Genomic DNA, 12146 nt, shown 5'->3' with positions numbered 1-12146 from the left:
AAGTGCCCCCCACCCATCTCCAGAAGTGTTCGGGGGTCTGAGGAGGGAGAGACGGGGGAGAGCCAGGGCAGATAAGAAACCGATGCAGAAGGGCAGATTCCACGAGAAAGCAAGGCTATCGGGGTTAGGAGGAACAGGAGAGCATGTCTATGAACAGGTGCAGACAACTGCAATGATTTGCAGCGCGTGAGAACTATTTGCCTATGGCGCAAATGAATTCCCTATCTAGTAGTTTTTGTTGTCAGCGCAGCACTGTCTGTTATCTGTGGGTTCATGTTGTATTTCTTTAGGTGAACTGTCCACACTGTTTCTCAAATACCTCCTGAAACAGGTTGGACGTTGCAGCTCCTGTCATGCCCAGCTATCTCTTCTATATCACTGAGTCACTAGGTAGATTGGTCATGCTAGTGTAGCATAAAGAAAAAAATATGTAAAAGTGAGAGCTTTACAGGTAAATATGTAGGTAGCTGGAAATAAGCTGTCAATAGGAATTTGACTCCTTTGTATAAAAAATAACATTACAATGTAATGAGTAAGAAGGAAGGACTCTGGGGCCACTACTTATTAGAGGTAACCACTAAATTTGTGCATTATGATTTGAGTAAATCCCTTAACATCTCTAAGCTTCTGTACTTTCTCAGGGTTGTGAGGATTCGGTGAGAGAATACAGGTGAAGTCCTTAGCCACGATTCCCAGCACTTACTGTTTCTTAAATTTTATGATAAAATTAACATTTATTATGAAGTGTTTAATGTGTCTAATATTAATATTTATTATCTCGTTTAATAGTGCTGCTCTGATGTAGATAACATTATCTACTTTTTATTCTTGAGAAAAATAAGGCATAGAGAGAAAGTGCAGCTAGGTTAAGTCATATAACTAGTAATTGGTGGAGCTGTAATTTGCAGCCGAGTCTGTGTGATTTTGTTCATTCAGCATTTACTTCTTTGAAACAGGCCTCAGGAAATTTCAAGTTAGGAAATTTCAAGAATTCATTTTGTGTGTTTGGGTTTTTTTGTGTGTGTGTGATAAATATATGTAGTTGTAAACCTTTTTTTGCTTCCTCTTAACTATTAATTTGAATTTAAATAGCTATACTCTTTTTGTTAATCCAGCAATATTTCAAAATAACATTATAACAGAAACATGGAAGTGTAAGCCAGTTAGTATACATTAGTTCAGGTGTAGGAGTTTGTATCTGGAATTTAGGGTGCTATTGGGCTATCCTGGGCTTGGTCCTCCGCTTTCTCTTCTATCCATGTTCTCTCTGTAGGAGAACTCTTTCATGTTTTTAAATAGCAAAAAGCATGATGACTCTCAAATTTACAGCCCTGTTGCTGACATCTCTACCAAGCTCCAGATTTGTAGAATCAGTCGTCTATATTATACCTCCAGTCGGATGCATGATCAACATTATAGAAACTTAAGAGAGGCAGAACTCTTGATTTTCTCCAAACTGGTTCCACCCTCACCATTAGTAAAGAACATCATCATTTACCCACTCAAGCAAGAAATGTATAAGTAATTTTTGGTTCCTGTCATTTTTTTTCTCATCCCACATCCAACCCATTAACAAATCCTATAGGCTCTACCTTGAAAAAAAAATATTTTGGGATATCTCCTTTCGTCTGCACTGCTGCTGTCTTGGTCTAAGCCACTATCAAATCTTGCTTGGATTATTTCATTTTCCCTACCTGCTTCCTTTCTTGCTCTCCTCTACCATCCATTCTCCTCACAAAAAGTTGGAATAAACCTTTAAACATATAAAGCATATTACATTTCTTACCTACTTAAAACCTTTCATAGTTTCCCATAGCTTCAGTCACACTGGGCTTCTTTCTGCTGCTTTAGGGTCTTCATAATCGCTGTTTCCTCTGCCTGAGGAAGGCTCTGCCCCGGTGTCTAGCTCATTCCTACCACTCAGGCCTCAGTTCAGGAGTCACCTCAGAAAGGTCTTCCTCTCCTAAGTTCGTCTGAGTTCTGCTTGCAGTTACTCCGTTCCTAGCCTGGAGGCCACCAGTGGTACTTACTTCTTATATAGATCTTTCCACAGATAGTTTATGCATACACAAGTAAATATGCACATATGAGGGTACTTCAAAAAGTTCATGGAAAGATTCATGCTATCTTTCAATTGTATTTTTCAATGAACTTTTTGGAGTTCCTCCACATATATATATACCTTTTTATTTTTTAACAGTTGATATTATAACTTTCTGTATTTTGCTATTTCACGTATATCTCAAAGTTCAAATGATGTAAGTACATAAATAATTTCTGCCTTTTTAAAAATGAATACATCATAATTTATTTAATCAGTCTTTTTTTAGATGGACATTTAGGTTATTTCCAGTTTTTGCAATTCCAAACAATTCTACAGTGAATAACTTTGTATATGTATGCCATTATATACAAGTACCCTTATTGTGTGCCCAAAATAAATTTACTGTTTAGTAATTTGAAGGTTATCTAGTATTTTTTGGATTGTTTAGTGGAAACAAATTATTTGAAAATAATTTTATTACATTTTGGCTTGAGATTTAAAAAACATTTAAAAATCAGTCCCAATAATTTTCTTCTGTTCCTGATTGTATAGGAGATGTTGGAAGCTCTCAAGGCACTTTCAACCTTTTTCGTTGAAAATAGTTTGCGTACTCGAAGAAATTTACGTGGAGACATTGAACGCAGAAGTTTAGCCATCAATGAAGAATTCGTAAGCATTTTCAAGGAAGTGAAGGAGGTATGTTAACTCTTTTCATTTAGCATTTATTGAGAACTTTCTATACCCCTGGCTCCATGCTAAGTATTTTTTTGAATTAGGTTGATAGTTTGCTATTAATGTATCAGGTTCAAATAGAAAACTTAACCACTTACTCCTGCTGCATCTGGGTCTCATTTGGACCAGTTTGATTTCTGAATCTGTGACCTCCATTAGTGCTGGTTCTTAGAAAGTTATGACATTATTTCTAGAAGATTGTCCTAAGAAATTTAGCTTTTTAACTAAAAATTAATATTTCTCTGAATGGTTTTCCGATGTAAATATCCTCTCATTGAGTAAATCTCCCTTGGATAACCAGTTCTCCATTGCAGATTAATTTCCCAACTGTAGTTTGTCCTCACATTTTGCTATAACCCTGCTTGACTACTTTCATATCTCGCCTCAGTTGGCCCATCCCTTAATAAAACTGCCATGTTTCTATTTGAAGTTCTGGGCTTTGCTTTGACAGGGATTGCAGTGTGACCCTGTATACCACTGAAACTTTCCTTCCTTGCATATTTTTTTATTATGTGACACTGAATTGAATTGGGTAAAAGAAGATAATAGTGCACTGTGAAAATACATTTGATTTTGTGATATAATTATATTGTCATATTAAGGCATTGGTCTAGGAATAAAAAGTTGGGGATGGTTTAGAGAGGCTGAGCATAGAACCTGGGAGACCTATGGGAAGACCTTTTTTATCAGTTCATGCAGGAGATAACAATTGACCTGAACTAAAGTGATGGTGAGTAAATGAGTAGTAAAAAATAATTGGGTAAGATGTATTTATTAAGAGAGTATAAATGATAGAATTTAGAGACCAATTAAATTCGGGCTTCTGTGGAGGGAGATGGAGGTGAACATAGAGAGTGTTATTAAGAAAACAATCAGATTTTTGGCATGATCTAATATGAGATGATTTTTAACAAGTTAGGAGGAGGCACTATTAGTTTATTTGGTTTTCATATTTGCTTGTTTTTATTAATTAAAATTTACGAATAATTCTTTATAGGATAGTTAGATAATAAGATCAGAAATAGAAAGAACAATTACTTAACGATCTTATCACCCAGAAATAACTATTGTCAGTATTTTATTATATGGCCTTCCCTATGTTCTTTTGTACATAAACATATATTTTTTTCTAAAAAATGGGGAGATAGTATATGTATTATTTTGTGACTTTTTTTTTTACATTATGTAGACATCTTTCCATAAATGTATGTATACATTATCATTGTTAATGTGTGCACAGATTTCTATCGTGTGGATGGAAATGTTTCGCATTTCCTTTTGTTTTAGGCAACTCAGAGTTTATATCATCCTCCTATGTATATTGTTGTACACTTATCTAATTAATTCTGTAGGATAAATTCTTCTTATTTGAATTCCTGAATAAAGAGGTATTCATAGTTTTTAAGCATTAGCCATTTTCCTATTGTCATACCCTCTAAAAGGAATGAATTTTTTTTTTTTACATCTTTTCTGATACTAGTTTTATTCTTTTTTATCATTTCCAATTTTAAATGTAGGATTTCTTGTCATGCCTTGACAAAAAAAAACCTCATGGGATTAAAATAAGGATTTGGCTAAGAGAGGAGAGATTTCTTTAGCAGTGTATATAATGTTTGATGTTATTTTTCTCCTTTTCAGGAACTCGAAAGCATAAATGAAGATGTTCAAGCAATGAGCAACTGTTGTCAAGATATGACAAGTCGCCTACAGGTGCTGTATAATGGCTAGATTTTAGCATAGTTTTTGCTGCAAAGTAAGCTTTAAAAAATTATTAGGTCTACAAAATATATGGATATTTGCCCTATATTTTGCCATCGTGCTCTATAGGAAGTTTGAATATAAATATTGTGTTTATTTTTCTGTTTTAAATTGTGTCTTTGTGTTTCTTTTTGTTTCTGATGGTTTATTAATATAATATTGTTCAGTTTTGTACAGAGCCTTTATATTTTGGTCTAGACAGTACAGAGCTAACTATGTAGAATTTTGATAAGCCTTCAATTTCATAATATCCCAGAAGTCCAGCTGGAATTAATTCCTTAGTAGAAAGCCTTAGGCATAGGTTCACACTATAGCTGTGTCTCATAAAGACCCAGCTTACTTCTGATTCATGTTTAGCCTAAAAAAATAAAATCATAGGAAAGTATGTATAATTTAGGTCTTTTTCTTAAAGCAATCCTAAACCTTTAGTTTGGCAGAATCAGCATTCTACCTAATTATCCTAATTTGTGTAATTTTGGAATAGTGCATAGAACAGTTTCCTCCTAAGGGTCAGTCAGAATTATGTCTACTACATTCATATTTTAATAACTATGCTGCTAAGATTCTGTTGCAACTATTGACAGCAACAATGATTCTAGAAAGAATTATTAATCTGTGGGTATTCCACAAATTAATCTTAGGCTACTTGCATAATGTCTGTAAGATTAATTAATTTTCTGTTTCTCTGAATTTTTTTCTCCCTAGTCTTGTCCAAATTTTTATATTCTTACTAATACAGCAGATATTATTGGCATATTTATTGTCTCAGTGCAATTTTTATATCTTTGTTAATTTTTATATTTAACTAATCATCTAATCTTTGCTAATGCTGTTTCACATTTTTTACACATATTTATTTTGTTTAGTGACTGATTTTGTTTGACCATTCCTTTTCTTTAACTTTTTCTTTTTCTTTTTCTTTTTCTCATCTTCTAGCTTCCATGACTTAATGCCTTTTCACAAATCATACTTCATAAGGTTTCTATATTATACTCTTGTGTTTTTTTCTAATATTAATACTATGTTCTGTGACATTGGATTACTCAGTATCCTCTGATTTTAGTGGTAGTACCTCATATATTTTTGCTCTTAATTATATTTTTGTTCTTTCCATCATAGCTACTTTTAAGTGGGAAAAGAACAAAATATTTTTATTCTTTGTGCTGTTTTCAAAGCATTGTATTTTAAGTCACAACCAAAGTGTCTCCTTCTCTTTTGTCTTTTGTGTTTTCTTTACAGCAACAGCCCATTCTATTTTTTTCTTTACAATGGTATAGGCCTATTTTATTTCTTTCTTTTCATTTCATTTATTTCATTTCAACTTTATTGAGGAATAATTTATGCAAAGTAATCAACTATATCCATTTGAAGTGCATAAATTGTTGCATTTGAAAGTTTTGTACACCGATGGAACAACCACCATAATCAAGATGTAGAACATTTTCATCACCTGTAAAAGATTCCCTCATAGCTTTTTAATGCAACATTTAAAAATATTTGGTACTACTTATTGTTTATATTTATTTTTTCTGCATGTATCATTGCTTAGATCAATAGAGAGTAGATCCATTATTTTGAAAGTTTTGTTTATCCCTTCCAATTTTGCTAAAACTAATTTATTTCAATATAGTGTTATTGGAATCCTAATAGTGCCCACTCATACTGTCAGCTCTAGAGTAATGTTTTTAATGTATTCATAATGAAGAAAAGTATTTCTAAGAGTGTTCTCCTTTCCCCTGTTCATTATTGAGTGTTAAAACAATTAATTAATATTTTCTAAAACACTTTAAATATGGGACATTTTAGGAATTATTACTATGAGATAACATTTAAAAATTTAATCAGTAATTATATATTGTTGTTTATCCCTTTGACTGTGGTTTTGCTTGCATAAATTACATTTTGAGGTATATGCTTATTATTTAATGAAAAATAATCATCCTTAACATTTAAGATAAATTAACTAGAAATTATTTTAGGATAATAATCTTCATTAGTATTATTAAATATTCTTTTGGAATTATCATAGTTTATAAGTGAAGAGTCAGGAAATACACAAAAAATATTAGCAAATTCATATTGCAGAACATTATACTAACATATCATATTTCATTGTTTAATAGACAGTATTGATTGTAAGATACAATGTCAATTTAATAATGCCTGGGACTAAAAAGAGGCTATTAAATGTTTTTTGATACTGATTTTGTGCAGCTTTCTTTTTTTTTCCAGAAATACTGATATGTAAATGTTTCTTAGAATTGAGAAAATACTATATTTGAAAAAATTATACAAAGCAAGAATGTCCAAGGGTGGAAGTGGAACTTTAAAGCAAAATGATATTAGGAAATATAAACATTTGAAGAAGTTATTGGATTTGAAGACTAATAATTCTTGAAGAGTACCTTGGGACCCATTTGTTCAGACCATTTATTAAAAGTCAGTGATATGCTGAATTATCTAGGTTCAAATCTATTTTCTTAAAAATATCTACTATTTTTGCTAGGTGTGTAATTTGATTGCAAGGAATACAGACTCAAAATAGCTTCACTGGAGGTTGAGATGGGGCTCTGTTATTGATGCATAGGAAGCAATTAGTGAATTTCACTGACAATCTGAGAACAGAGTTTATAAAGGATGAGGCTTCTAAAACCCCAGAACTAGGGTGTCTAGATCTAAGGCAGCACTAGAAAACTTAGCAGCAGAAACTTGGCTCTTTATAGTAGTGTTCCAGCATGAAAAATGACACAGTATCTTCAGGTGTTTACTCTGGTATTCTCTCTTTAAAAGACTGACTTACCCTCTACTGTATGTGTTTTTGTCTACTTTGTAGTTTCTGCTTACTAGTGACTTAATTTATGCATAATTCTGCATAAAGAATTCCATGTCCCTTTAAGGCATGAACCCTGTGTCTACCTGCCCTGTGACTACTTGTTTCACTTATTGCTTACTGCGTTATTTTTGTAGTATTTTCCAGTTTGGGTCTTTGAGAGAGAATCTCATTGGCTACTCTGGTCTATTTGAGTCCATTTTGTAAATGTTTGGATAATCTTTCATTCCTGATCATTTCAGCTCTGGCTTGGGGGAGGGAGCATTGCTTAGTATGAAACTTGGTCAGGAACAGCTCTGTGTCCTTTAGATAGGGCTATTTCCAATCCTCACCAAAATCCTGTGTGCAGATAGTTTGTATATTCCAGCTTCTCAAATTTTTATCTCTATCTCCATCATGTCTATTGAGCTCCACACTACATTTTAGTGACCTAATTTGAGAGGTCTCATGGTATTTCAGCTTAACACATCCATAACTGAAGTCATGATCTTCATCTTTAATTTGCTCTTCCAGTGCTTCTGTTTTACAAAAAGCATCATGAACTATTAAGTTCCTTAGTCAGCATCTGGATACTGATTTTCTTCTTGTAAGTCTTAGCATTATGTGTGTATTGAGAATGCTGAGTGAATTCCTCTTATAAAAGCAGTGTATGAGCCCGAAACATCTATTTCAGTTTCTTGGGCCTTTTGCAGACTTTTGATTTCTGTACAGTGTTTTCATTTGCTCTAAGTCTGAGCTCCAGTAAGTGGTAGTATTCGTCTTCTGAAATACAATACAATTGGAATGTACTGATATTAGATATGTTTATAATTTTAGGCAGCAAAGGAACAGACTCAAGATTTGATAGTAAAAACCACTAAGCTTCAAGCTGAAAGGTAAGTTTTTCTTCATACATTTACGTCTTTATTAATTTGGAGATTAAGTGGAGAGAAAATTATAGATAACTCTGATATAAATCCCTCTGATATAATTGAGTTAACTGTATAAATTCTTCTTGAAGTATTTTAAACAAACAGGTACCCTTATATTTGTTGATTGGATAAATGAGCAAATGAAGGTAAGTGCAATATGGATTAATGTAGAATGTTGGGTTATGTATTAAGCTAACACTTATAAATAGTGCATCTCTATGTCTGGAATAGTATACAGAGGGAAAAGTATTGTGCTATGCCAGTTTACCTTTCTACCACTTAATAGCTAGGTACAGCATTTAAACTTTTGAGTATTCTAGGTGTTTGATCAGTAATGTGGAGATATTACTACCATAGCTGTTTATTATAGAGTAGCTCAGTATACTGTAGTATAGAACAGAGGTCATCAAACTATGGCCCACAGGCCAAACTCAGCTCACCACCTATTTTTGCAAGTAAAGTTTTATTGGAACACAGCTATGCTTATGTTTTAGTGTGTTGTCTATGGCTGCTTTTACCCTATAGTGGCAGAATTGAGTGATTACAACAGAGATCATATGTGGCCTACAAAGCCTAAAATATTTACTGTCTAGATTTATACAGAAAAAGTCTGTTAACCCTGATCGAGCTAGTGTTTTTCAAACTGCAAGTCAAGAGCAATGTGTTGTAAAATTATTTAAGTGGATCATAACTAGCCTTAAGAAATGAATTAGAGTAAGATGAAATGGAGAATAGTTTGGTTAAATATTATTTTCTAAAGCTTTTGTTTCAGTCTCTGGTAATGGTTTAAGATGTACTTCTAATTGTAGGTTATGGTTACAGGAGTTTGCAAATCACTGCTGTACACCAATGATGGCAAGTACATGGCCTCTACTCCTTAGTTTCACATCTATTAGTCTTGACTTTCTTTAATATTGAGCCCTAAATCCTTCTTAACACAATTCTCTTAACTTTAGACTAAGATAAGATGAATGGGAAATTATAGAGAGTTCAGAGGTGCAAAGTTACTTGTGTAAGAGGGTATCATGGATCTCAGGGCTAGAATGGACTCAGATTAATTAGAATGAACTCTTGCCATTAAGATGGTAACCAATATAACTTACTTTTCTATCTTACAGAAACAGAGTAATATGCAGTGGAATAAAATGGAATATGTTATGTACCAACCTTATTTTTAAAATATTCTCTTTAGCAAATAGCACAGAACAAAGCAACCATATTTTCTTTACACATAGAGGGAATATTCTATTGGATATTGTAACATCTACCTTATCTTAGACCTGTCGTTTCCATACTACAGGCCATTGAGCCTTAGAGTTCCTTTGCAAGAATTAGGAGGATGTGGAGTTTTGGAGGTCAGAGCCTCGCACTCTAACTTTAGTTAGAGCAATTTCACTTTTACTTATTTAATATATGAGAATTTCATGTGAGATTTTGTTTGAAAAAAGGGCTTGACGGTGGAAAACATAAAAATATTGCCCCATTTTAAGACTAGTTAAAGGTAGGATAGCAAATAAAATAATGTTCCTTGATTTTATACTTCATGCCAGAGAAAAACCTTAAAAATTAAGTATCAAAGTTTTATTTAAGTTTAATTTCATTCTTTTAGATCCTCTTTTTTCTTTACCAGCTATCTTCTCTTTCAGTTAAATTCACTTTTACCTGTATTATGATTTCTACAAGCCAAAATTAGGGTAGTTTAGCTTCTTCCTCAGAGTTATACAGTTAGAAACTGCCAAGATAGAAATTGAAATTAGGTGGTTTGACCCAAAATTTTCTTTTGTCATGTTGACATTGTAGTTAAGCTGTATTTATAGCTGAGGAGTCCTACCCCCAAATTGGTGTTTAATTAGTTGATTTTGATCTACAGATAGGTTTCTAATACTTTTTCCAGGCTTATCTTCAGTCCTTTTATCTTCAACATCTAATCAAAGACTTGGGAGAATACAAAGATAACTTACTTGAAAAATTGTGAATAAGACAAAGTATGGAAAGGAAAGCTAAGTGTAAGACATAGCAGAATCAAGCTTCTCGCCCCAGTTAGACTGGCCATTATTAAAAAAGACCAAGAATTACAAATACTAACAAGGATACAGGAAAAGGGGAATTCTTCTACTTTGTTGGTGGGACTGTAAACTATCACAGCCATTATGGAAAACAGTATGGAGGTTTCTCAAACAACTACAGATAGAACTACCATATGATCCAGCAATCCCACTACTGGGTATATACTCAGAGGAATGGAAATCATCATGTCGAAGGAATACCTGCACACCCATGTTCATCGCAGCTCTATTTACAATAGCCAAAATATGGAACCAACCTAAATGTCCATTGATGGATGACTGGATAAAGAAAGTGTGGTAAGGGCCGAGCCCATGGCGCACTCGGGAGAGTGTGGTGCTGGGAGCACGGGGCGCTCCTGCCGCGGTTCGGATCCTATATAGGAATGGCCGGTGCACTCACTGGCTGAGTGCCGGTCACGAAAAAGACAAAAAAAAAAAGAAAATGTGGTAAACATACACAGTGTAATAATACTCAACCATAAAAAAGAGTGAAATTTTGCCATTTGCAGCAACATGGATGACTCTGGAGAAAATTATGTTAGGTGAAATAAGCCAGACAAAGAAACAAATTCCACATGTTCTCACTCATAACTGACTGCTAGGAAGGAAGAAAGGTGGGGCAGGGGGCGGGGAGGGAAAGAGGGAAGAAGGAAGGAATGAAGGAAAGAAAGAAAAGACCACAACAATAAGCTGAACTTTCAGAAGGAGAGAACAGACCTAAAAATGCTAGAGATGGGGGGGAGGGAGGAGGTTTGGGAAATGATAGGTTGGGCAAAGGGCATAAAGAAATATCACGATTTGTAAGGATGAATAAGCTAATAATAAATACAAATTATTAAAAATACGGTATTTACAAGAGGGTGAATAGGATGATAAAGGGTCCCAGAAAATGGCATAGAGTTCGACAAAAACAGAGTTATTTATTTAGAAGTATAGAACTAAGAGGGACTAATAATGGTTGTCTTCACGTATTTGATGATCTATTCTATTTGCCGAAGAGCTAGATTTATTCTGTATTGCTGCTGGGATTGGAATTCTCAAAGGACAAATTTACAGGCTGCAAATTTTTATTCAGTATAAGCAAGAATTTTGTATCCATTATACTTAAACAATTACTTCTTCAAAGTGTTTATCACAGGACGTATTTAGTCTGATACTAGATGTCGTTTGGAGCCATCTGTGATTTTTATCCCAATTTTCCTTCCTATTCTTTACTCACAGTGCTACTGTTCATGTACTCTACCTTATCACAGTGAACATAAGAACCACCTGGGAGCTGGATAGAATGGCAAATTCTGACATCCATCCTCAGAGATTCTGATTGCATCAGAGTAGACAACTATTTTCTGATTCAGTAGATCTTCAGTTGGGCTCAGGACTCTATCCATTTAACCACATCTCAGGTATTTCTGTGCAAATGGCCCAGAGACTGTAATTTGAAAATCCTTGCCTTAGCCAAAATATTATTCATATCTTTTTCTTGGGATGCCTCCCCCACCTCCTACCTTTATTCTCTTATCTCCTAACTGTTAAACTTTGAAAAAACATTCTTTTTAAAATTAAACTTTTTATTTCAAGATAATTGTAGATTCATATGTGGTTGTAAAAAATATTACAGAGATCCCATGTAGCCTTTACCCAGTTTGCTCCAATGATTATATCTCGCAAAACTATAGTATGATATCACAACTAGGGTAATGACATTGGTGTAATCAACCAATCTTACTCATATTTCCCAGTTTTACTCGTACTCATTTATGTGTGTGTATTTATTTCCAATCACACGTGTATATACTGCCACAGTC

At 33.8% G+C, this 12146-nt stretch overlaps 1 protein-coding gene across 1 annotated transcript in view; it reads left to right on the top strand.

Annotated features, from left to right (window-relative positions):
* Positions 1 to 12146, top strand: part of COG6 (component of oligomeric golgi complex 6) — a 75900-nt gene that overhangs the window by 404 nt on the left and 63350 nt on the right. Inside the window, exons 2-4 of the mRNA XM_063102511.1 lie at positions 2597 to 2740; positions 4415 to 4486; positions 8181 to 8239. Of these exons, the coding sequence (XP_062958581.1) occupies positions 2597 to 2740; positions 4415 to 4486; positions 8181 to 8239 (275 nt within the window). The remainder of the gene's footprint in view (positions 1 to 2596; positions 2741 to 4414; positions 4487 to 8180; positions 8240 to 12146) is intronic.

This window comes from Cynocephalus volans, chromosome 7 (assembly GCF_027409185.1).
Source record: "Cynocephalus volans isolate mCynVol1 chromosome 7, mCynVol1.pri, whole genome shotgun sequence".
In the NCBI taxonomy this organism is placed as follows: Eukaryota; Metazoa; Chordata; class Mammalia; order Dermoptera; family Cynocephalidae; genus Cynocephalus; species Cynocephalus volans.
The sequence above is the reverse complement of the archived record's forward strand: the minus strand, read 5'-3'. Positions and strand labels throughout refer to the sequence as shown.